This window comes from Spizellomyces punctatus, assembly GCF_000182565.1.
Source record: "Spizellomyces punctatus DAOM BR117 chromosome Unknown supercont1.4, whole genome shotgun sequence".
Taxonomy (NCBI): Eukaryota; Fungi; Chytridiomycota; class Chytridiomycetes; order Spizellomycetales; family Spizellomycetaceae; genus Spizellomyces; species Spizellomyces punctatus.
Window position 1 is genome coordinate 1,673,069 of NW_015971540.1, and position 22,949 is coordinate 1,696,017.

At 48.1% G+C, this 22,949-nt stretch overlaps 8 protein-coding genes across 8 annotated transcripts; 4 read left to right on the forward strand and 4 right to left on the reverse strand.

The window, feature by feature from the left end:
• Positions 1–27: 27 nt before the first annotated feature.
• On the reverse strand, positions 28–3,301 carry SPPG_03044 (uncharacterized protein). Its single transcript, XM_016751329.1, has 12 exons — positions 2,977–3,301; positions 2,676–2,914; positions 2,382–2,612; positions 2,202–2,324; positions 2,017–2,137; positions 1,831–1,944; positions 1,529–1,766; positions 1,331–1,468; positions 1,025–1,272; positions 787–965; positions 412–726; positions 28–346 (listed from the first exon to the last, which is right to left on the reverse strand). Exons 1-12 carry the CDS (start codon positions 3,097–3,099, stop codon positions 121–123), a joined length of 2,295 nt encoding a protein of 764 aa, XP_016610626.1. The 5' UTR covers positions 3,100–3,301; the 3' UTR covers positions 28–120.
• Positions 3,302–3,393: 92 nt separating this feature from the next.
• SPPG_03045 (NADH dehydrogenase (quinone), G subunit) lies at positions 3,394–6,117 on the forward strand. Its single transcript, XM_016751330.1, has 4 exons — positions 3,394–3,606; positions 3,710–5,217; positions 5,287–5,850; positions 5,910–6,117. The coding sequence occupies exons 1-4, from the start codon at positions 3,537–3,539 to the stop codon at positions 5,970–5,972; spliced, it is 2,205 nt and encodes a 734-aa protein (XP_016610627.1). The 5' UTR covers positions 3,394–3,536; the 3' UTR covers positions 5,973–6,117.
• A 3,181-nt stretch (positions 6,118–9,298) lies between these two features.
• SPPG_03046 (uncharacterized protein) lies at positions 9,299–10,986 on the forward strand. The gene is made up of 6 exons (XM_016751331.1): positions 9,299–9,614; positions 9,686–9,864; positions 9,945–9,968; positions 10,043–10,445; positions 10,513–10,696; positions 10,766–10,986. The coding sequence occupies exons 1-6, from the start codon at positions 9,317–9,319 to the stop codon at positions 10,893–10,895; spliced, it is 1,218 nt and encodes a 405-aa protein (XP_016610628.1). The 5' UTR covers positions 9,299–9,316; the 3' UTR covers positions 10,896–10,986.
• On the reverse strand, positions 10,882–12,943 carry SPPG_03047 (uncharacterized protein). Its single transcript, XM_016751332.1, has 3 exons — positions 11,916–12,943; positions 11,383–11,853; positions 10,882–11,321 (listed from the first exon to the last, which is right to left on the reverse strand). Exons 1-3 carry the CDS (start codon positions 12,712–12,714, stop codon positions 10,987–10,989), a joined length of 1,605 nt encoding a protein of 534 aa, XP_016610629.1. The 5' UTR covers positions 12,715–12,943; the 3' UTR covers positions 10,882–10,986.
• Positions 12,944–13,150: 207 nt separating this feature from the next.
• On the forward strand, positions 13,151–14,351 carry SPPG_09078 (uncharacterized protein). Its single transcript, XM_016757232.1, has one exon. The coding sequence runs from the start codon at positions 13,549–13,551 to the stop codon at positions 14,110–14,112; it is 564 nt and encodes a 187-aa protein (XP_016610630.1). The 5' UTR covers positions 13,151–13,548; the 3' UTR covers positions 14,113–14,351.
• A 209-nt stretch (positions 14,352–14,560) lies between these two features.
• Positions 14,561–15,286, reverse strand: SPPG_03048 (uncharacterized protein). Its single transcript, XM_016751333.1, has 3 exons — positions 15,016–15,286; positions 14,843–14,950; positions 14,561–14,782 (listed from the first exon to the last, which is right to left on the reverse strand). Exons 1-3 carry the CDS (start codon positions 15,226–15,228, stop codon positions 14,684–14,686), a joined length of 420 nt encoding a protein of 139 aa, XP_016610631.1. The 5' UTR covers positions 15,229–15,286; the 3' UTR covers positions 14,561–14,683.
• A 71-nt stretch (positions 15,287–15,357) lies between these two features.
• On the forward strand, positions 15,358–21,954 carry SPPG_03049 (PEK/GCN2 protein kinase). The gene is made up of 26 exons (XM_016751334.1): positions 15,358–15,526; positions 15,592–15,685; positions 15,746–15,776; positions 15,844–15,945; positions 16,008–16,395; positions 16,455–16,835; positions 16,896–17,052; positions 17,109–17,166; positions 17,227–17,250; positions 17,322–17,379; positions 17,437–17,796; positions 17,855–17,972; positions 18,034–18,521; positions 18,587–18,724; positions 18,790–18,880; positions 18,951–18,960; positions 19,022–19,103; positions 19,164–19,285; positions 19,346–19,672; positions 19,746–19,866; positions 19,927–20,004; positions 20,064–20,558; positions 20,619–20,717; positions 20,783–21,397; positions 21,468–21,630; positions 21,688–21,954. The coding sequence occupies exons 1-26, from the start codon at positions 15,415–15,417 to the stop codon at positions 21,800–21,802; spliced, it is 4,827 nt and encodes a 1,608-aa protein (XP_016610632.1). The 5' UTR covers positions 15,358–15,414; the 3' UTR covers positions 21,803–21,954.
• SPPG_03050 (uncharacterized protein) lies at positions 21,890–22,813 on the reverse strand. The gene has a single exon (XM_016751335.1). The coding sequence runs from the start codon at positions 22,792–22,794 to the stop codon at positions 21,946–21,948; it is 849 nt and encodes a 282-aa protein (XP_016610633.1). The 5' UTR covers positions 22,795–22,813; the 3' UTR covers positions 21,890–21,945.
• Positions 22,814–22,949: the final 136 nt, after the last annotated feature.

The window sequence follows — 22,949 nt, forward strand, 5'->3', positions numbered from 1 at the left end:
GGAATAGTGTTCAATGGATGAAGTGATTTCGACCGGCGTTGGCTACAGTTGACAACCGCCGCGGCTCCGATCGCGATTCTTTTGGATTGAATGCATTCCAAGTCAAGATGGAACTAACGTTTATAGTTGATTTGCGATATTTTCGACTTCGACAGTCCTGTTCAGGACATCCTGAACTTCCTCTAAACTTAATCTGTATACACCAATCCCTTCCAATGCAGATCGTACAGACTTTGGGTCATTTTCAAGTAGCACGTCAAGCAAACCCAACAAAGTTAAGCTCTTGCCATCGCTCTTCCCAGCGGGGTTGACAGGCAGATTTAGCAATTTGAGAGCCTCACTGGTTCTTCATGCAACAAAAAATGTCAGATAACACCCATCAACAGTTCCTGTCACAGGTTAAACTCTCACCTTCGAAAAAGCACTTCTGGTTTTCGATGCCAAGGTCTGAAGACCCCATTCCACAATCCCTGAACAATATCCACCTGTAGTTGACGGGCTCCCAACCGATTGAATCGGCTACGCAGTATTATTCGGGTAAACAGATGCTCATCGATGTGGGACGCCAATTCGCGCAATATCAGTTGACCAATAGTGGAAGGTAGGTTTTCGAATATGGTCGGGAGGAAATGTGATAGAACCTGAAGGGAAGCACAAAACTCTGCAGATATTTCTTCGATATGATCATCATCGTTAAGACTGGAAGGACCCAAGGCCCAGTTGCGTCTGAACGAGAAAACGCAGTCAGAATCAACAAAACCATGATGCATCAGGATGCCAGGTTACCGTCTATCGTATTGCCACATAGATTCCCCGAACTCTTGAATAATGTCTTGAACTACAATGTCTTCAATGCGCTTTACGCGGGATTCATAAGCTGATATCACTTCGTCAAACAAAGTGGCCTGCTCGTCCCCAGTCTCTTCAGTGCGCTTCCGCAGTTGCTCCCAAAATTCAACGAAAAACTATTTGATATTGGCGGCATTAATATATAAATACTGCATGTTCTATCCCAAACACTTACGGGTTGGTCTGTCCACTCACGTAACACCGTCGCAACATAGTGCAGGGACGAAGCATATCGACAGATAATTTGCATTCGCCCTGTCTTACTGGGCAACATCGCACCAGGCGTGTTAATAGGATGAAAAACGTTGACCTGACGTTTAATCGCGGTTCGAATCTCTTGCAAATAATCTTCAAGGAGTGGTAGTTGGATTTCGTTGAAGAAGGCCAATCGATGAAGAAACTCTGGTAGAAGTTTGTATCGATCTGCAAGATATCCATGTTACACCAGTCTTGCCGCTTCTGTAATTTCACAACGCTCTACCTGTCACTGCTTCTAAAATACTGATAAATGTCTCCGCAGACTGTGTGGGTTTGATCTCGTCGAGATCCGAGACATTTGGATCAGCCCACTCCCACGCCTCATCAGCATCAATGGCGTCCTGAAATCGCCCCTTTGCAGCTGGACGCAAAAGTTAGGTTCATAGACGCTCCTCGGTGCTCAAAATCGGCGCGAGCATACCTGCCAGCTCCATCGAAAGCCACTCTTGAAACCACTGAGGCTGTTCCGTGAACACGCTCACACACCCCTTCCACCCTGTTCCAGAATCGCCATACAAATGAATCTCTCGCAATGCATTATCGAACGCCAAGGTTTCTTTTATCGTATGAGAGAGCAGTAACGGCTCACGTAGCAGCTTTGGCGCGTCAACACGGAGCTTGTGAGTAACGGCAGCCACCATGCCTTCAATGAAAAGGTTCTGTATTGATACAATCGTTCATTCAAAGGCGAGGGGCTCATTAAATCACACTCCGAACGGCTACCTTGGCATCGTGACTCTTGAACCCATACTCTTCTAATAATTCTTGCACAGGTCCGCAGAGAAACGCGGAATGATCCCTTATGGACGTCAGGACCCGTGTGAAGGCCCATTCTGGCTAAAAAGATAAAAAAAAAGACATTAAGGCGCTTGAACAGTAGCTGGAGAATCGTAGACTCCTGAGACTTACCTTATCAAGACGATTTGTAGGTCGGCTACCTTCAAAGTGATACTTGAAATGCAGAACAGGTGCTTGAAGCATGACTTCAATGGGCGGTAGAAAGTAGACATCGTTGTCACCAGCAGTATGACTGTCCACCAAACATATAGGGATCAGCACCAAGCACCCAGTAAACGGATGATCAACTCACTTACGGCGAACGGAGCAGTATAAGCTCCCCAAAAGCTTCCCGAAATGCAGCCAGACCTTCGTTACCGCCTAGAGGAATCTTGACAGCGTTGGGCCAGCCCAATGTATCGAGGGCTTGCTCTAGCTTTCTATTGTCCACATAGATTAACCCATGTACCAAAAGATCAAACAAGTTGGATACCAACCTTGCCAGCTTCATCCTCAAGCGGGAGTGCAATCCATCAGTCACTTGTCTGATGTAATCAGTGAGGTTTGTGGTCATGTCGATTTTGAAGGTCATGCCGGCGACCTGACTTGAAGAGACTGCTGGCCCTCCATTATCTTTGTCGCGCAGGTCAGCCCACAAGGACCATAGCTCCTGGTACGCTGCCAGTGACTCTTTCATATTTCTGTCCATTTCCTGCTCAATGCGAGTGCTAAAATCGGTGAGATCAGTCGATTTTGGACGTGTCCATATGCGACTACATCACGGGGTTTACCTCAAATCCTCGACCTTTATGAGAAGATCTATGTACTGTTTCGCCATTTTCAATCTCTGCAGTTTGGTTTGCACCGATATCAGGTAGGAAATGACAGTGTCATTCTTTGGCACCCGATCAAGTGTTTCAACAAGACGCAGTCGCCTCTCTCGCAATTTTTCCAATTCATCCTGCGTCTGCTTTGCTTGTGATATAATAGTTCTGATTTTGCGCGGGGCTGCTTCGGAATTTTGCAATGCCTTGAACGTATCGCAATCAGCATTCGCCGAGGGCTTTGCCGGGATAGTCCCTTGGAACTCACCTGTTCCTCAAGTAAAATTCGCTCCTCCTGCTTGTCCTTTAGATGTTGCGCTACATTTGATAATGATGCCAAAGTGGAATACTGCGTGTTGAGCAGGAGGATGACCTGCTCTTCCGGCAGCATCTGAGGCACACGTTTCGCCTGGAGGGCACAGGCTCCTAATTCGCCTTCGATCCAAACATGTCAGGTCAAGACCAGTCCTGACCTGTGTTCACCTTCCAGTACCTCAATATCAGCTCGTACAATTCTGAACCCTAGTCCAATGCCTTTTGCAATGGTTCCCGTCCCGCTCGGTCAAAATGCAGAGATCTTCCTCCGACGATCGCCTTGCCGTCATCGGTTGGGTGCATTTAGCCGAATCCATTTACTTGGGAATTCATTAAATCCGGATGGAGTCGCAAGTTTTTCGTTTGACGGCTGCATTAGCAACTGGCCAATGTGCCGACAGATTCTCGCGCCCCAGTTGGGAAAGCAGAGGGACATTCCTGCATCCGTAACATCACCTCCTTTCCGGGCCTTTGACACTACAACACCTCAGGCAAGCCCACCTGACAGTCGTCATGCTTCGTTTTGCGTCGAGGTCCGCGTCGGCAGTGCGAGGAAAGGCGGGCAGTGCATTCTCCGCACGAGGTTCGTGTCCATTTGCCGACCTGAAGGGATGATGGGATGGCGATGACACCATCTACGACACCAATGGGCTTATTCTCGTTTATTGCTGCTTCTTTTTTATTAGGTTCTCGTCAGTTCAGCCGGACACCGACTGCTCTTGCTGAGGTTGAGCTTTTCATTGATGGCAAGGCGGTGAAAATCGAGCAGGGGGCGGCCCTCATTCAAGCATGTGAAAAGGCTGGTGTGGATATTCCACGCTTCTGCTATCATGAGCGTCTTTCGGTAGCGGGTAACTGTCGAATGTGTCTCGTTGAGCTCGAAAAGTCTCCCAAGCCCGTTGCCTCCTGCGCTATGCCGGTTATGCCTGGCATGAAGGTGAAGACGGACACTCCTCTTGTGAAGAAGGCTCGCGAAGGTGTTATGGAGTTTCTCCTCGCGAATCATCCGCTGGACTGTCCTATTTGCGATCAGGGTGGTGAATGTGATCTGCAGGATCAATCTGTACGATACGGATCTGACCGCAGTCGCTTTGGGGAATTTGCGGTGGGTAAGCGCGCTGTAGAGGACAAGAACCTCGGCCCTCTCGTCAAAACATGCATGACTCGATGCATTCACTGCACCCGTTGTGTTCGATTTGCCAACGAAGTGGCCGGCGCCGTTGAGATGGGTACATCAGGACGAGGAAATGATATGCAAATCGGCACATATATTGAAAAGACGATCAATTCTGAGATGTCAGGCAACATTATTGACCTTTGCCCCGTTGGTGCGCTGACCTCGAAGCCTTATGAATTCACTTCCCGCCCGTGGGAATTGCGCAAGACAGAGTCGATTGATGTCCTCGATGCTGTCGGTAGCAACATTCGCGTGGATTCTAGAGGCTTGGAAGTCATGAGAGTTCTGCCTCGTTTGAACGACGATGTGAACGAGGAATGGATTTCAGACAAAACAAGGTTTGCCTACGATGGTCTCAAGCGCCAGCGTCTCACTACTCCTATGATCCGCAAAGGCGATGACTTTGTTCCAGCAACATGGCCTGAAGCTCTTACCAAAATTGCAGACGCTATGGGAGCCGTGAAGGGAGACGAGATGGTGGCGATTGCGGGTCAACTTGCCGATGCGGAAAGTCTGGTTGCCTTGAAGGACTTGTTCAACCGCAAGGGGTCAGAGAACCTGCGTTTGGATGGACGCAACTCGGACAAACTCGCATACGGTGTTGCGGATATCCGTAGCAACTACGTTATGAACAGCACTATTAACGGGGTGGAGGAAGCTGATGCTCTTCTATTGATTGGCACAAACCCACGCCATGAGGCGCCCATCGTCAATACGCGTATTCGAAAAGCGTACCTCAACAACAACCTGGAAGTGGGTGTTGTTGGCGCTGCACCCGACCTCAACTATGAGTATGCACATGTGGGCTCTGACCCCGCCAGTTTGGAGAGTTTGATCAACGGAAAGCATTCCTTCTTTGAAAAGCTCAAGAGCGCTAAGCGTCCCTTGGTAATTGTTGGTAGTGGTGTGTTGGAGCGTGCTGACAGTGCGGCCATCCTGGGATCTGTGGCGACTTTGGTTGGCAAGCTCCAAAAGACTGCTGAGCCAGGGCACCAGATTTACAATGTTTTGCACAGGGTATGTCTTGTTTATTGGATTGCTGTTGATGTGGCGTGTGTGGTTAATAGCATCACTCGCTCACTATAGGCCGCCAGCTGGACCGCCGCTCTTGATATTGGTTTTACTCCCGCGGCTCAGACGGCGTCTGTCAAGCCTCGTTTCTTCTACCTCCTGAATGCTGATGATGTCCTCCCTACCGATATTTCCAAAGACGCATTTGTTGTGTACCAGGGCCACCACGGTGATAATGGGGCGTACTATGCCGACGTTATTCTCCCTGGTGCTGCCTACACTGAAAAGGCAGTGACATTTGTCAACACGGAAGGACGTACCCAAACGACTCGTGCCGCCGTTGCCCCCATTGCAGGCGCCCGAGAGGATTGGAAGATTCTGCGTGCTCTTTCTGAATTGGCTGGAACAACCCTGCCTTACGATGATGTGCACGAGCTCAGACACCGCATGCAGCAAATCTCTCCCAGTTTGGTCAACTACGACCATGTGGAAAAGGGCACCTTTGTAGAATTGGGATTGTCACAGCTTGCCAAGAACAAGAAAGCTGCGAGTGGGGAGGCATTCGAATTGCCAATCAAGGACTTTTACATGACAGACCCCATTTCTCGAGCGTCTGTCACCATGGCCAAGTGCTCTCAGGTATGTTATTGGCCAGCAAATATACTGTTTGGATGTAATATTTAAATGATTCTTTACAGGTGTTTACCTATGGGAAGGAGGAGGCAAGTGCCTACAACAAGGCAAAACAAGAAGCTGCATGAAAAAGAAAAGTTGTTTAATTAGAGATCATGGGCAGCTGGACATGGAGTCATGCCAATTGCTCAAAGTGTGTGGCGGGGGGGGGAGGGAATTGTAGTTTCTCATTTGATATACCTTGTTCTTTTGCTCCAAAAAATGTTTTCCTCCTACGTCTTTCGTCCTCGTATCGCAATGGCGACTACATGATTACGCAATTCCTGAGTAAGCATGTGTCAGATGTGCGATCCTTGCCCCTGGTAGTGCCCTGAAGAACAAACCCTTTATTAGGGACACCACCACACAGCGGTTTGGATTTAATATATTTGTAATGTCTTCCATTGTGTGTTCGTTGTGGTTGCATTCATTCAACGCACTATTTCATAGCAATAGCTACGGCGGTATGGCCATGCCATCAAACCTGGTTTAACGTATGCGCTGCTGCTGTGTTTCTGCATGCGTTATCTGTCCCATCATATATTCGATACTAGTTGTACCAGTCCAACGGCATTGGCCCACACCAAAGAACTTGGGGAATCAGGCGGATGCCTGAACCGTAGAAAGGCCAAAAAAGAACGGGACCGCAGGGACTATAGTTCTTCAAGTAGGAGTATAAAGGAGAAGCCATGGATTCACTCGCACTTTATTACAGCACGGAAACGACCTAAAACCTGCTAAATTGCACCCATAAATTCATTACATGTACACGATGAAGTTCTTTTTCCTTGTCCTCGCTCTCGTCTTCTTGGTTATTACTCAATGTATGAAAGTTACCATTGATTACTTTGCGAGTAACTCTCATACTAACTTTATGCTGCAGTGACAACTGTAAGTGCCGACTGCGTCATCAGTTCTTGTCAAGCTAATCCCCAGTGCGACGCAGGCAAGAAGGAGGTCGCATGCCGAAATTCAATAGGGAGATCAGTATTTGGATGCACTGCGGTTTCATCGAGAGTGATGTGCTGCAACCAAGGCGAGTGCAGTAAGATCAAAATCGAAGCGTAAAATGGGAGGACCGCATCATTGTTGATTGCAGAAACAAAGAATTATCAAATGTAAATTGTATTAGAAAATAGCGAGTACGATAGCAGACTTTAAAATGTACAAAATGCATGCATGTAGAAAGTTGAAATAAATGATGACTGTGCCCCATTGTGCCACTATAATTGGACCAATCAGAATCAATGGTTCCACTCGCGTGACCCTCGCCATCGATTTCCACACAAAGGGCTTGTTTTGGAGGAGTTTTGTTTGTGGCTTCCTCCTTTGGTGGCAGGAAGATAAAAAGGGGCTGCTGGAAATCCATCTTCCAAAAGCATTTTCGGCATTGAATCATCACAGCATGCACCACAACACTCACACGTCCCACGCACACATTGAACACACTGACGCTCACACGGTCTCGACACCTGCACTTCCCATTCCCATTCCTGCACGGCGACACTCGGTCGCTTCGGTAGCTTCGTCAGCGTCTTCCCTCGACGACCGATCCGGTAGTACATTCCCTTCTCGGCGCGGGTCTCTGTTGGAACACTTTCGTCGCTCCTTCTCCTTGTCTAGCAACACTGGTCAGCTTGGAACTGGATCTGGCAACACTGGGGCGCCAGCAAACAAGTATCCTGCCGAGTTTGGAGTCTGGGCTGCCATGCATTGATGCCATTGTCATGAGGCTTGTGTGGTGAACGCCGGTCGTTCTGTCGTTTTGTATTGTGGATTCCCTGCCATTTTTCTCAACTTGTATATAGTGTTTTGTATGTTGTTGTTGTTGTTGTTGTTGTTGTTGTTGTTGTTGGACTGGTTATTAGTGTGATCAAGCAATTGGTTTGGCATTTGGGCACTATTATTTGTTCAAAAATTAGGAAACCCTACAAAAAAATGTATGAAAAAAACATTTATTCCAAAGATTCACTTGTGCATTTCTAATAGCGATCCCAATGTCAATCGTTTACGGACAAAGACGATCCATTCCGCTTGTGCTCGGGTATGGAGAATTCGTACCTTTGCTCATCCTGCAATTCATACTACACTGACTGTTCTCACAACTGTGCTTATATGCGGGATTGTTTCCATCTTGCATGGTATGCATCTTCACGAATCTTTAAAGAAGATGTGCCCAGATTGATGATCTTGGGCATGTGGGAGTGCACATGTGCAGCTGTTGTTAGCCATTTCGGTTTAGATTGCCGAATGCCTCTCGTGGCATAATCCCGCTTGGGACAAGGGTGATGGTTTGGGTGCGCCGACCATGTATTAATTTGCAAGTACGTGGATGAACGTTTGGTGTCATCACGCTGATTTCCGGACAGACAAGTGTAGGGTTCCTTGCACGCACAGCTGTTCCCGGATTTGACACCCCGACGTCCATTCGGAAGCACAGCTCCACCGTCGGTAATATCATTGCTGATCTTGACTCGATATTTACCGTTTACATCCTCCTCCCAGATATCGTCCTTTTTTTTATCTAAGCTACCAATCGATTCCTAAAGGACTGGTAGCAATGTTACCTCTGCATAGGAAAGCCTTTGGCGCAATGGCAGGTCTGGTCTCTGTTAGCTGGATCAATGTCATCCTTTTCATGAGCACAAGGGCCCCAACAGCCGCTACACATCACCTACTCGGCATGCTGCTCACTCGAAGCGTGCATTCCCTTTCGGCACCGTCCACCCTTGTATGCCTGGTGTCCATCAAGGTTCTCTTGAAGGGGACCGGTTCCGAAAGGGCGCGGACGAAAATGCCTAGAATTCTGAGTAGAGTTTCAGTTGGAGGCAAGCCCTCGAGCACATCACACTTGCATGCGAAAGGGCGGTCATCGCGCTCGCCCTCCAGTACCAACGAGACCGTTGACCACAAAAGATGCCAATTGTTAACTACAACATCCCGATGGACTCGATGAAGTTGCAAGAGCCCTTCAACACCATGCTGCGTATGCAATCCAAGTTCTGAAAAGTGACTCGGAGCGGTTCAATGAGGAATTGAAGTATTGCTCTTGCAAAATCCGCAGATTATCGTTCAGCGCCTCGTGATAGAATGTGCTCGCTGGCAAAGCGGAGCGCCGACCACGGGAGAACTAGCAGGAAGCCCGGGCACATCCCCAAAATAAAACAGCCATTCTTGCTTGTCTTTGCATTAAGCACTCTATACGTCACTCTTCAATCTCGACGCTCCTATGCAGTCGAGCAAGTTAGTTTGCCGTGACATTGGGGCAAATGTCGTCAAGATGCCCGTGGTCAATGAGACAAGGACGAAAAGGTGATCTGAGGGCGAGGAAGTCATCCATTGGAGTGCATTCCATCCAGCATGGTGTAATCGTCTCGCCCAAGTCGCTGTTGGCGAAATTCAAATCACTGTGAGCGCTTGTACATTTCTGCAAATGCCACTCTTTTCAGCGTCACAAAGAGCCTCGTCTGCCCGGACGTCAAACGCCCATTCTGGGTCCCTGAGCAATCTTGTACATCGCGTGTTGGTCAACACGGCAAAAGAGCAGGATCGCCAAGAACAGCAGCCGCCATCCCCGCCGTTAAACTTGGTCACAACCACTCCGTGGAATGCCACTAGGCTTATTGTCCGACTTGGGCCGGTGGTTGAAACATATGAAAATTTGGAGGCGGTGGTGCGGTGGAAGGACCCAGTCAAGACCGTTATCTGGATGATCGCTTGGTGTGCGCTGTGTAAGGGGCCTTTCCGCTTTACTCTCAATGTTGGGACAGAATTATAAACGTCATGGTCGTTCTACCACTAGGCTACTATCCTACACTCCTCTGCATTTCCCCCAACCTCTTCATCATCGTCATAATCTTGCGCAACTTTTACCGAAGGCAACGTGAGGACCAAGATAACCCACCACCTACGCCACCACCCGTCACAAGCTGGTCGACAAGTATCGCTGTCGGTTCAGAACCTTACTTGAAAAATATGCAGGTAGGTTAAGTGCTGCTTGTGTTTTTGCTTGCGCACCATGAATCGACCGCTCAATTTGAAAAGCTTTCGATCCAATGCAGTTTCTGCAAAATGTCATGACGGTGGTATGTCAATCCGAGCACTTGTGTGTTTAAGATTTTCAAGCGGAGTATTGGACTGACTTTTAGTAATATGTTAGTATTGTGACGCATATGACAAGATCGTTGGTTTCCTCAAGGATTTGACGTGGACAGATACTGAGACGACATCTAGCCTTCTACAGTACGCCCTTGCATCCATACCTCTGACATGGCTAGTCTACTTTACGGTTCCTTTCAACTACCTCCTGATCTTTGGCGGTCTATTGATGTTTCTGCACACCACGACGCAGTTCCGTGCTGTGCACATCGCGTGGTTGCCCGTGATGGTCCTTGCAGTGATCAAGCGCTATTTGACTACGCTGCTTGAGGCACTCAGGGGCCTAGAACCATTTCCTCCCCTGAATAAAGACAATGGAATGGTACGCGAGACAGACAAAGTACCTTCTGTAACAGAGGTCCCAGTAACGGTAGCAGTGTTTGAAAATCAGAGATGGTGGGCTGGTATGCGATCGCTTACAGGAATGCTTCATCTTTTATGATACCAGTCACTTATGATCTCTGTGCGCAGGTCCCGGTTGGATTCCGCACTTACTACCTACGGAGCGACCACCATGGAGTGATAGTACCGGTAAAATTGTCTGTCCGACTCTTGCCGACCACAAGTTACCTGGTCCAGGTTGGGCATGGGCAGATCTAGACTGGAAAGTGGATGCTGATTGGATGCCAACGGACACGGAAGGCTGGGTATACAGGTACATTCTCCCATTTTCATTCTCAATGGGTTCAGTTGCTCATGTCATTGGCTGTTTCCTCATTTTCAGTGATCACAACTGGCTTCATCCATCAGGGCAACCGGGACTGGTATCACTAACGCGACGTCGTCGGTGGGTCAGGTCCATGCATCCGCCGATTGGTGGCATGGCAACAGGACAGGGAGCAGGATCAAAATAATGCATCTATTCACCGAAGCGCAAAATATATGTTATTTGCATGTTAAAAAAGTTTCAATGACTAACTGGCCCCGAGCGCCAGCGCTTTTCCACTATTCTCTGGTGACAATCCTTTTCTTCCCGTGACGGTCAATCATGACAACATCCTCAATCCGAACACCGCCCACGTCTACAAATTCCTCCACCCTATCCCAGTTCACAAACCGCCCAATTCCTTCCGTGTCTTGCTTAATCTGCTTCCAAAGCTCTGGAATAAAGTAAACACCTGGCTCGATAGTCATCACATGTCCAGGAAAGATTTTGTAATTTGCTGGGGGATCCGAAAGGGTAACGAACCACGGCAACGATGCCGGATATCCACCTGATACAAGGGATGAGGCTGTCATCAAACGGTGCACTTGCGGCGTAGGATCGTGCACGTCAAGACCTAAATTTCCATCCGGTTAAAAAGCGCCGACCAAAGTAAAGGAACTCAGACATTCGCTTACCAACTGGGTGCCCAAGGCCATGCGGCATAAAGATATAATCTGCCCGTTCGTTCACCAATTCCTCAATGTCTACTCCCTCTTTGAAAAACCGGTGTTGGACTAACTCTTTGAGCAGAGTTCTAGTCGCAACTTTGTTTATCTCTGCCAGCTCCACTCCGAGCTCATATGTCTCAATCGCCTTTCGCTGCGTCTTTTCCACAATCGCGTGTACCAATGTCATTTTCTTTGACCACTTGCCACGCCGTGGGTAGGTGCGCGTCATGTCACTGGCGTATCCTTGGTATTCACCAGCTGCATCAATGAGGACAAAATTTGGTGAGTCAATGCTGGCGTAGCCAGTCGTTTCGTTTTCCCCGGTGCGGTAGTGAAGAATGGAGGCGTGGCGTCCGGCACCCACAATTGGCGAGTAGGCCTGTAATCTTGATCCACAGAGGGACGACAGGTGCGCAAAGAGGGAGGCGAGGGTGATCTCTGGAATAGAGATAGCGGAGGTGATTATCATAAACCGGACAATGATTTTGGCAGCTACCAACCATTGAGGTGCTTGCTATTGCGAATACTCTTTTCCATCTCCCCGTGCACCCATCGTGCCACACGACTTGCGTAGGCAATGGCCTCCAGTTCATCCTGGCTTTTGACAAATCGGGCCTCTTGCAACGCTCCTTTGAGTTCTTCACTTTCAACTATTGAGGTGCCTTCCGGAACACGGCCCAAGGCACGAGCGACACCGTGCTTTGACGTTGTTATCACTGTCCGATTCCTGACGTACGACGCAAACTCGGACATCTTCTTGGCTCTCAAGACGCCAAATTCGTTTCGCAGTATGGTGTCGTCTGGGAATCCTCCTGAAAAGACGAGTTCCCGCTGCGTTTGGTTAGGGAAAAAAACTGTCACCTCCAGGTCGCTCTTGTCCGCATTGGCTTCGAGCACCAACAAGGCGTCTGACACTGAAAACTCGCCCATTATGTACATGACGTTTCCAGAGGGACGCCAAGCGACCATCTCCATATCGCTATTGTCCCGCCCAGGTCGCGATCCTGTGGGAATGGCGATCAGCGTCGCATTGGAGTCGCCATATGATGGAACAGCTACACCGAGGACATGGTGCAGTCGAGCGCGATTTTCAATAAACCGGGTAGTTGGCGGTGGGGGATTCAAAGGACATTTCGTTGGGAAAGCAGAGTTTGTTTCAAATTGAAACTGGTGAACACATGAGATGACAAACACCGCAGCGACCGCCAAAGCGATCCTCCAATATAATTTGTGGTGACGGGCCTTTGGCTCCTTGTACAGTACGGTCGGGGTTTGCTCACAAGAAGGTTTTGAGTCCATGAGATGCAATAAATGAGGTTGATCTGGGCGAACTGAACAGTTCTTGTCGGTTGAGGGAGATTGTCACGTGTGCGCAGGATTTAAAGGCTTCCAGCGAGCTCCCCTCCATCTCTACTCATCTTTATTGAAGATGTGGGACTTCTCAGGATTCCAGATCGTAGCCAGCGTGCCAGAAAGCTCCTCCTTTGCGGCTCCGTAGCAGACGGTCGGGTACGCCGCTCCAATCTCTGCAGGTTGCTCGATCTAACGTACGATTATCGTAGCTCACGATGGTGTGGGGCTTATATTGCTGACGTAAGCGATCGAGACTGCTTGCTTGCCATTCCTACGCACCAGCCGTAGAGTGTGCGATGCCTAATCCTGTTCCATTCAAGAGATGTATAGCACATTACAATCATTTCTTTTCTAGGCTTTGAGTGACAACCTAGAATTGGGGGCATTTCCAGTTAGCTTCCACCACTCTGCAATTCATCACCTAACAAAAGGTTCTACCGCTCCGCATTGTGGGTTCCTCCAAAGGGAAGATCATTTGCATTTCTACACATATGTCGTTGACTTACCCTAACCCCACTACGATCAAAGACGGTTTGCAAAGCCGTTAATTGGAGACATCAGTCGCGTCCGCCTCTAAAGGAGAAAAACATCGCTGCTGCTTCAGCTTTTGCTTCTTTAAATGTTTTTGTGGAGCATCCTTCAAAGGACCTCAAGTAGACCGTATTCCTCAACACCGTCCATTCCCAGCCGTTCATGTGCTCGCAAAATTGAGAGTACGAAATAAACCTTCTCAATGGCGTCCACGGTCTCTGCAATGAGAGCGAGCTCGCACGATACCGAATGCGATGGCTCGCAGCAGCTTCCCTATGGACCTCTCTGGAAACAAGACTGCCCCTCGTCGGGGCGATGACTCAATTCCGAACAACTGGGATATCACTCATTAGCGGTGACCCGGAACCGATGGTTTATGTGATACAACCCACGTTATCCCACTCGTCCATGGTTTTTGCCCTCAATTACGATGCGCATCAGGGACTGCAAGAATCGTTAGCAGCGGAGACAAATCAAAATATTCATTTGACGGCAAGGCCGCCGATATCGACGCTCAAGGATCATCCGATTACGTTTGCGCTGAACATGACGCTCCTTTTGTCACAAGAAGTGTTGGTACGCTCGCGCAAACTAAGGGAAAAGGGCTGCGTATCGTCGTGTATGCCAAGAGGTACTCGTATCCTGTCTTACGGTATGGTACGCTGGTCTCGCTGCGCTAGGTCATTTGGACAAAAGGCGAATGTCCTGTATCAAATTTTAAGCCATCAACGACGACATGCAACCGTTCAAGCTGATCGCTGTCAGGCCATCTTAGCGCACATGTTACATATAATTGCCCACGGTTCTTATTAATGCATCCGGCGCCCCGCTGTCATCGAGAAAAAAGGACTCATGAAGCTCCGAGACGACAGTTCCCGTTTGCTTTGCCTTCCCAAAATAGAAGGTCTGACGAGAACGCAGAGGAAGCATTTGAGGAAACCCAAGTCAAAGCGCTGGATCTTGACGTATTTAGAAACCAATGAATTGTATCATTTTGGACCTCTTCTTGAAGATCATTGGGGCTTATTGGCACCAGTGTGTTGCAAACAAATGGCTTTGATCGTTGCAGCATATCAGCAGTTGCTAAACAGCGTTAGATAAAGAATTGGTATCGAATGGCAGATGCACAGTAGGGTGCTTTACAGCCTCTTTGTCTAACAGCCAAGGACAAGTCCCCAAAGTCTGGCTCTCCAAAAGTAATCAGATGAAGCTCTCTTTCGTGGAGCTCAGCGACATAGCCCCGAGCCTTCCCACCCAAAGCTGCCAGTAGCACTAGAACGTGTTAAATAGAAAGCCAGTATTCAGCGATCGAATGCCCTTTCCCAGGTATTAGGCTCAAAATGATATTCGGCCTGCATCAGAGCTCTAGTCAAAATCTAAGCCTTCAAGCAGCAATCAAGCGTCGAAGGGTCTCCAGTACATCGCCTTTGCTCTCCCTCAATGCTCGTTCTGCCGTGCCCTTTCCAATTTGGAATTCATTCATCTTGCGTGCGGTCAGCGACGAGTGCAAGGCAAACCAATTTTGCATTACATTAATACTTACAATCAGCTCAACATCCTCTTTTGTCAATACGACTTTGGCCAGTTCTTTGTCCCTTGCTGATTTCTGTGCCTTTTGTTTTTTACTCACATCTGTCAAAAAGGTCATTGCCTTAAGAAAGCCAAGAGCATGAGACGAATCCAAATTACCAGTGAAGCTTGCGGCTTTCTACTTACCTTTCCTATCTTGCCTTCATCCACCTTGTCTCCTACTCTTTCGTCAAAGTATCCGGACACATTTTGCATATCTTTAGTCGCCTGGCCCTTGAAGCCTTTTTGCTGTGCCTCTTGATCTTCCCCTTCCTCCACCTGCTGGGAATCCTTTTGAGCAGCTACAGGCGCAGCAGATGCGGCACTTGCTTGGGCTGCTGCTGCTGGTTTCTTGGGCATGGTGAAATATGCGAAATTGTGTGGATCGGAGACAGATCTCCAAAGACTGACTTTTGAGGGGATGACTCATCACAGAGGCTTAGCCTCCTGTCCGCCGTCGTTTAGACTTCCGACGAAGCGCTTTCTTGCCTTGTAGATCCTGCGGGATCTAACTTAGTTTCCGTCAATTTCAATGTCACCGACCCCATGAGCTTCAAAACCCCCGACAATGTGCCGCAGATTGCATTGGAGGAGGTTGAGGCACTTAAAGCCATTTACATGGAGGACTTTAGAGAAGAACTCGTGCCCGTAAAGTCTGGTAAGTATTCTCATGCGCTACTTCTCAGAATTGATCTTTATGATTCACCTGCTTTATCCTGTTAGCATGGAAAGTGGCCCCACAGAGAGAATATAGCATTCATTTGGTACCGCATGGAGAGGAATTTAAAGACCATGTAAGCGTTGTACTTGCATTCAGGTGTGTCTTATTCGTGCAGTTTAATATGAGTAGAGACAGGCATACTGACTTTGAACTCAGATTCAATAGAAAGTATCCGGCAGAAGTACCGGTACGGTTAATTAGTGGCTATCTTGTCTTTCTTTTTGTCCAGCAAGCTCTCATCAACGCTATCGCAGACCCTTGTGATTCGCAAGGAGAAGGGCGTTTCCGATGCACAGATCGACGAATTACAGCGTGCTGTCATAGACTATGCACAACAGCTGAAGGGACAGGAAATGGTACTCCTCCGCTCGAAGGCATATTGTGCTGATTGCTTTTCTGATTCGTGATATTATTGCAGATATTTGATATTACTACCTTCATCCAAGATTACCTGTCAAGGCATAATAGCGTTATCCGTGGAATTAAGCAAGTATCTTTCTTTGAGCAAATGCGAGATAGACGCGAGCAGGCAGATAAGGCGGAGCAAGAGCGGGCCTTAAAAGAACTGGAGAAACATCGGCAGGACGAAGAAGAAGCAATGAATGAACAAAACATGACCCTTGCTTCTCAAATACAAGAAGAGATTGAGAAGAAGCAAGCTAAGATGAGAGAACAGAGAGATAAGCGCAAGAAGCAGACTGATCCAAATGTTGAGCTTGCGCGAGCGCAAACACCTCCAACATCCATCGGCTCAGTACCGCAGTTTTCGCTCGATTCTATTGCTAAAGGTCCCCGTATTCATAAAGGTAAATTCTGCTTAAGAGCCTTTGCCTCTGAATAAGCGTCTTACCATTCCTGCTCGTAGGTCTTCTTAGCACGTTGTACATTGTCCGCATGGGGGCGCAAGCCGACACCGATGAGGAACGACTAGTTCTCAAGCAGATCTTTGTGTCCAATCCGCATTATATATCCGGAGAAGGGAAAAAGAAGCTCTTTGACGCGTACGCTGAGTTGCAAAAGCTCATATCTATACGGCATCCCAACATTGTCACAATCTACGATTCTCGCATACAAAAGGTGGACAGTTCATGGCGGCTGGACATCCTGCTTGAGCATTGTCGAGGAGGATCGTTAGAGGAATTGGTCACAAGGAGCGGAGGAGTCAAGCTGAGTGTAGCCAGAAGCTATATGAAACAACTTTTGAAGGCTGTCGCGTATCTTCATTCACAGAATACTATTCACAAAGGTAGGGTTGTGGATTTGTCATGACTATTCTCGCTTCGATTATTGATCAGATTTACCGCAGATATCAAATGCCGAAACGTTTTATTCTCTAGCGGCGCCAACCAGGATGAAGAAATCAAGCTCTCTGACCCGCTGTATGCTCGAAGACTGCTGGATCTCCATAAAACTCGTCCCTTAAACCCGTCGCTTCCCCAAGAGAAGCCAATTCCCGACGGCTGGTATGTTGGATGTGTAATGAGACGGCCGTATCTAAGCTTAAGACATGTATTCTCAGGGTTACACCAGAGCTGGTCGATCGACCCGGCGTTTATGGTCGAAAGAGTGATATTTGGGTACGTCTGATGCTTTATAGTTGAAGTCGTTTTAGATCATTGCTGATGGCATTGCGATAGAGCCTAGGGAGGACATTCTTGGAGGTCAGATAATCTTTGCATTGCGTTCTTATGTGAGGAGAATCCTAGAACCGACCAATTCGTCCCATCTGCAGATGGTTTTAGGTTCCACAGTATATCGTCATAAAGACTTCAATGAGATACGCGGGAGAGGTAGAGCCTTGCATTTCCCTATCTGCCGTCTGGATTTTAATGTATTCCCCATTCTAGTCAAAACGATATCCGATGAATTTCATTCTCTTCTGTCGCAAATGATTTCGAAAGATCCAAAGGACCGCTCCACGGCAATGGAACTGCTGAAACATCCTTTTTTCGACGATGTGGACGTTGTGGATTTACCCATTGCACTGGAGGTCATGATGAGTGCATCAGCTGTGCCTAGTCCTGCGGACTCGTTCCGGCGAGAGCCTCCCCCTCCAACGCCACAAAAGCAGTCGCATCTGACAATCGCACCTCAAGCAAGCATTTTTGCTACCCAAACGTTATCTCGGTATCGACTTGATTTTGAGGAACTCGAGTTCCTTGGTAAAGGAGGATTTGGCGAGGTTGTGAAAGCCCGGAACCGAATAGGTATCATGCAGCGTTGACTCTATTTTATCTATTGTGTCTCAATAAGTTCCCGTTGCAGACGGCCGCTTTTACGCTATCAAGAAGATTCGGCTGGATCCAAGGGACCGCGAGGGAAATAAACGAATTCTTCGTGAAGTCCAGACTCTGTCACGACTGCATCACCAATTTGTCGTCCGGTTCGTGACGCTGATATTTGTCGTGTCCGGTTCACATACCATTCTCATTGCCGTACCACAGATACTATCAGGCATGGTTCGAAGACGCTGCCGGTGAAACCTGGCATGATGACTCCGAAGACTTGGAATCCGATTCAGATAGCGAAGGAGCAGAGTCAGCAATCTCCGACGACGAGCACGACAGTATAGAGGCGAGCTTTGAAAATGACTGGCTTTCCTTCAAAGAGACGTCGAAAAGTTACCCAAGTGTGTCCATATCGTTTGGCCATGGTGGGGATCACACTACATCCTCTGAAGCGGAACCTATGGATGACGATGAGGACTCACATGACGAGTCGGCAAGCCCGTCCACTGATAGCCTGTCTCGTTCATCGTCCCATCGGGTCTTGTACATACAGATGGAGTATTGTGAAAATAAGACGTTAAGAGATGTCATAAATGAGGGCGTTGACGATGAAGAAGGTTGGAGGCTGTTTCGACAGATCTTGGAAGGTCTGGCACACATTCATTCGCAGGGGATGATACATCGGGATTTAAAGCCCAGTAATAGTACGTTAGAACGATCTGCATTGCATTTTTCCTTTGTGGGAGTCTCATGATTTTCGTAATTCAAGTATTCTTGGACGCAAACGGCAATGTTAAGATTGGCGATTTTGGACTGGCGTTATCGAGAGACGACGATATGGTGCCGAAGATTCAGCTGAATGGTGCAGACACCAGCGCCTTGGATCCTGAAGCCTCGCTGACCGGAGGTAAGTGGCTGCGAAGCGCAGCAGAGGTCTGTCTGGTGCTTCATACTGATTTTCCCGACTTGCAGATGTTGGCACGCCCGTTTACGTTGCTCCAGAAGTAATCAGCAAAAACGGAAAGTACAATTCGAAAGTAGATCTCTACTCTTTGGGGATCTGGTAAGATTGTCTCCATATTCGTTCTCTACTGCTCAGTCTTCCACTGATCAGCTAATCTAATTTCCGGTAGCTTTTTTGAGGTACCACCTGCATAGAGCTGCTTGACACATATCCTGAAGCTGATAACTAATGGTCACGTAGATGTGCTATCCATTTTCGTCAGGAATGCACCGGGCAATTGTTCTGCGAGATTTGCGTCTACCAAGTATCACCATGCCCAAAGGTAATGTCTAATCTTTGCTGACATACCGTAAAATCGGGTCCCAAATAATTGTTGGCACAGACTTTGATCTCAAACGATACGAGGCCCAGACAGAGATCATCAAAATGCTTCTAAATCATGTGCCGAAGGAGCGGCCGAGCTCCTTGGAATTGTTGCAATCTCCGTTATTGCCGCCTAAGTTGGTGAGTTGGGGATCGTATCGACGTGCACACAGTGGTGGAACTTATAAGGTATCACTACAGGAAGAAGAATATATCAGTGAAGCACTTCGAAGTATTGTTAACCAGAACAATCCCCTCTACTATTCGCGTCTGGTTACCTCAATCTTCGCACAGTCGACCGATAAGCACAAAGACTTCACCTATGAGTTCAATAGCAATGCGCTCAGCATAGACCAATTAAGCGGATTGGTCACGACACGGATGCATGCGCATGCCCTGAGGGTGTTTCAGAGACACGGAGCGATGGACGTCCCTTCTCCATTGCTGATGCCCAAGTCGGACTTGTATGATGCATCCTCGCTGAAGAAACCTGTTGATTTGCTTGATTCTTCTGGAAATATTGTGCATGTGAGTACGGAGTCTTCAAATATACCATTGAGTCTACAGTATACTAAATATGCAGCTCTTGCTGAAATCATAGTTACCGTATGACTTGACGGCGCCGTTTGCCAGACTCGTTGCGCGCGTATCGCAAAATATCGGTATGCTGCCGTTGAAGAGATATTGTATTGATCATGTATACCGCTGTAACACGGTAGGAGGTAAGAGTGTTTCGTTTCACTTTGCGTATTGATGGAAGCACGCTAATGGTCTTATTATAGGACAACCTCGAAGTGTCCTCGAATGCGATTTCGATATTATTACACCTAATTTGGGCAACATGTCACCTGATGCGGAAGGTACTTCCTAGTAGACTTTCGCAGCATAACCAGACAGGTGACTGACTGGCCTCTGACAGTTATAAAAGTGGTATTCGAAATTATGGAAGTGGCGGCAACAAAATATAGCAATTTGTCCCAGTTCGAGATACGTATCAACCATTGCTCTTTGCTCGACGCTGTATTCGATAGCTGCAAAATGCCTCCCGATGGACGCATACGTCGCAGAGTGTACCACGTCCTGGAGCAACTAGAAAAGCCAATGGGGTGGTCGCAAGTCCGGACACATCTTTGCTCCAATGGTGTGCCTCCAGAGGTTGCCAACGAACTTGAAAAGTTTCATCTTGCCAAAGGTCCCTTTGAAGCAGCCGCGAGTCGCTTGGAAGCCATGGTGGATCCACGAGTGCGCTCTGCCGTGAGAGACGTGGTCAGCCAGCTTCGTGTTTTGACGCGGCATTTGCAACACCTTGGAATCAAGAACCGGGTTACTTTTGTCCCCTTATTGGCATACAATGCGAATTACTATAAGAGTGGGCTCATGTTCCAAGTTGCCGTCAGCGGGAAGAAAAAGCTCGGTATGTCATTTGCTTCGAAATCCTTTGCCTGCTGTTACCAACATGCGCAATTTCATTTAGATGTCATGGCTGCGGGCGGGCGATATGATCACTTATTGACACAATTCCGCTATCCATTCGGACCAAGCAAGAAGCTACATGGAGTTGGTGTCCATTTTGGTGAGCCCACTACTTGGTGTTCCGCGGTTGATTTCTTCCCGTTCCTGATGTTTATCGTTGTATAGCCTTGTCAAAAGCGATATCGGCGATGGTTGCTGAGCAGGCGGAGCATCTACGCCGCAAAATGGCACCAAAGGGTGACGAACAGAAGTTATCCTTAGGCACTCTTGCCCGTCGCGCAGACGTGCTGGTCGCGTCATTCGGAAAGTCGTCGGGAGCAGTCGAGGAGCGGATGGCCGTCATTGCAGAGTTGTGGAACGCTGGGATATCTGCGGACATGGTGTACCAGGACGTACAATCACCGCAAGATGTGATTCAACAGGCCGAAGCACAAGGATACATACTATCCGTATTCATAAAGCACAGAAATAGCGATGTGAAGGGTGGTCTGATCAAAGTTAAAAACCTCCACACCAGGTTTGAGGAAGAGGTATCCCGAAGTGACTTGGTTGCTCATGTTCAAAGTGAAATTGGTGAACATCTGCGCATGGAACCCACCCAGCACGGGAAGTCCCGACGGGCAGACATGAACGCGCTAAGCGACACTGCAGCGGTTCACAAGGAATTGGAAGGTGGTAGCAATGATGTTCCATTAGAAATGGATAGAATGTTTGTGGTGCAGCCACCCTGGAAAAAGGGAAAGTTGAAGCATAAAGAGAAGCTGATGACCATGGAACGAGGTAAGGTTGGGATGTAACCAAGAAAACTACGAAAGATTTTTCAGGCGCCTAATTCTTCTGATCGGTACAGCGGCACATTCCATATCGAATATGATATCTGGATTGCGACGTGGCATGGTATTTGCCCTAGATCTGCCTGACCGGGTCGTGAAGCGCTTGACGGAGACCGATTTAAATCAAAGTGAAGACTCATTTCGCAAGACTTTTGAAACCCTGCCTTCCAATCAACGAGAGTACGTTGTTACATTTAGTTCGCTGTCGCTGGCATATCACACTCACTGCATATGCAGATACCTGTGCCAAATTAAGCGGCTAATCTTGAGGCATCATACTCAGGACGACCAGAATCATTTCTGGCTTTACTCCATTTTGGATAATGTAGCTCATCTCTATTTCTTTTCATGAGCTACGACGCGACCTTGACACGAAAGTTCACCAGAACAAGAGGGGCATGGTTACCTATAATCCTCTCATGTACCATAATGTTTATAGTTCCCATCACCACCATGCTTAATCTTTGTTTATTGAATAATATACAGATATTACAATTATTCCGACTCTTCATCGTCCTCGTCGTCGTACGCATACTCCATATCTTCATCTTCAAAAGCTTTTTGCACGTGAGTGCTCACTCGTATACTGCTCGTCTGGACTGATGCTTGAGGTCTTCCACTCCCATTCACCACATTTTTGCTCTGCGGTTCACTAATTATCATCTCCTCTCGTTGTTTTCTGAGTGCTGCGAGACGTGATACAAAGGTCTCTTGTTCCATCCGTCGCTCCTCGTCCCTCCCCATATCTTCTTCTTCTTCCTCCACCTCTGCTACCTGATCAGCAGCTATCACATCTTGCTCAATCTCCTTTTTGAAGAGATCATATTCTTTGGCTAATTGGTCTTCTCTTCGCTTAGCTGCTTCTCGTGCGGCCTGTGCTGGGTTAGTATCAAAAAAGTCGGATGGAAGTGTAGACGGCGGTGCTTGAAGAGATGATTCGGCGGAAGTGGAAAGTGATGGCTCATTGGAGGTGCGTGGAGGAGAAGACGTTGGTGCTGCTGGTGTATTGTCAAAGAAGTCTGCCGGAAGTGCATCGTTTGCGGATTCTAGAGCTTCCGATGGTTCGGTTTCCTTTCTTCTTCGCTTTCGCGACTGCGCGGCTTCTGTTTCCTTGGATTCATCCTGCGAGTCGCTCCCATATCCACCCAGACTGGCAACGGCGACGACCGCTTTGTCTGGCTTCGCTGCGGGAGATTTGGGTGAAGGTTCCTTTGCCGACTTGACTGTAGATCGGCTTGCAACAGTGGCGGCTTTCCGTGTTTGCTTGCGAAGAGAGGATGGGGTGGTCGATGGCGACGAGCGAGCAGCCCGCGCTTGCTTCAGCAGGCGGCGTACGTCGGACATGGTTGGTAGTAAATTGGAATCGTCTGTGGATGGCCAATGCGTTCAACAGGATAGCAGACTAGTTCCATCGGTTGCAATCGGATTTTTGGAACCAACAATCCAACTCGTTGATTCTTCAACAATACAAGTTGCAAAAGATCACACTCGCTCGCAGA

Coding starts and splice junctions, on each gene's coding strand:
- SPPG_03048 (XM_016751333.1), bottom strand. CDS start 15,228: ATGCCCAAGAAACCAGCAGCAGCAGCCCAAGCAAGTGCCGCATCTGCT. Junction 14,951..15,015: donor ATGAAGGCAAGATAGGAAAG/GTAAGTAGAAAG, acceptor GGCTTTCTTAAG/GCAATGACCTTTTTGACAGA. Junction 14,783..14,842: donor AAGAGGATGTTGAGCTGATT/GTAAGTATTAAT, acceptor ACCGCACGCAAG/ATGAATGAATTCCAAATTGG.
- SPPG_03045 (XM_016751330.1), top strand. CDS start 3,537: ATGCTTCGTTTTGCGTCGAGGTCCGCGTCGGCAGTGCGAGGAAAGGCG. Junction 3,607..3,709: donor CAGTGCATTCTCCGCACGAG/GTTCGTGTCCAT, acceptor CTTTTTTATTAG/GTTCTCGTCAGTTCAGCCGG. Junction 5,851..5,909: donor CCATGGCCAAGTGCTCTCAG/GTATGTTATTGG, acceptor GATTCTTTACAG/GTGTTTACCTATGGGAAGGA.
- SPPG_03049 (XM_016751334.1), top strand. CDS start 15,415: ATGAGCTTCAAAACCCCCGACAATGTGCCGCAGATTGCATTGGAGGAG. Junction 17,167..17,226: donor GTCGAAAGAGTGATATTTGG/GTACGTCTGATG, acceptor GCATTGCGATAG/AGCCTAGGGAGGACATTCTT. Junction 18,725..18,789: donor TGAAGCCTCGCTGACCGGAG/GTAAGTGGCTGC, acceptor CCCGACTTGCAG/ATGTTGGCACGCCCGTTTAC.
- SPPG_03046 (XM_016751331.1), top strand. CDS start 9,317: ATGCCACTCTTTTCAGCGTCACAAAGAGCCTCGTCTGCCCGGACGTCA. Junction 9,865..9,944: donor CTTACTTGAAAAATATGCAG/GTAGGTTAAGTG, acceptor GATCCAATGCAG/TTTCTGCAAAATGTCATGAC. Junction 10,697..10,765: donor ACGGAAGGCTGGGTATACAG/GTACATTCTCCC, acceptor CCTCATTTTCAG/TGATCACAACTGGCTTCATC.
- SPPG_03050 (XM_016751335.1), bottom strand. CDS start 22,794: ATGTCCGACGTACGCCGCCTGCTGAAGCAAGCGCGGGCTGCTCGCTCG.
- SPPG_09078 (XM_016757232.1), top strand. CDS start 13,549: ATGCGATGGCTCGCAGCAGCTTCCCTATGGACCTCTCTGGAAACAAGA.
- SPPG_03044 (XM_016751329.1), bottom strand. CDS start 3,099: ATGCTGCCGGAAGAGCAGGTCATCCTCCTGCTCAACACGCAGTATTCC. Junction 2,915..2,976: donor GAATTTTACTTGAGGAACAG/GTGAGTTCCAAG, acceptor GATACGTTCAAG/GCATTGCAAAATTCCGAAGC. Junction 2,613..2,675: donor ATAAAGGTCGAGGATTTGAG/GTAAACCCCGTG, acceptor CACCGATTTTAG/CACTCGCATTGAGCAGGAAA.
- SPPG_03047 (XM_016751332.1), bottom strand. CDS start 12,714: ATGGACTCAAAACCTTCTTGTGAGCAAACCCCGACCGTACTGTACAAG. Junction 11,854..11,915: donor CAATAGCAAGCACCTCAATG/GTTGGTAGCTGC, acceptor TCTCTATTCCAG/AGATCACCCTCGCCTCCCTC. Junction 11,322..11,382: donor TGGCCTTGGGCACCCAGTTG/GTAAGCGAATGT, acceptor ATGGAAATTTAG/GTCTTGACGTGCACGATCCT.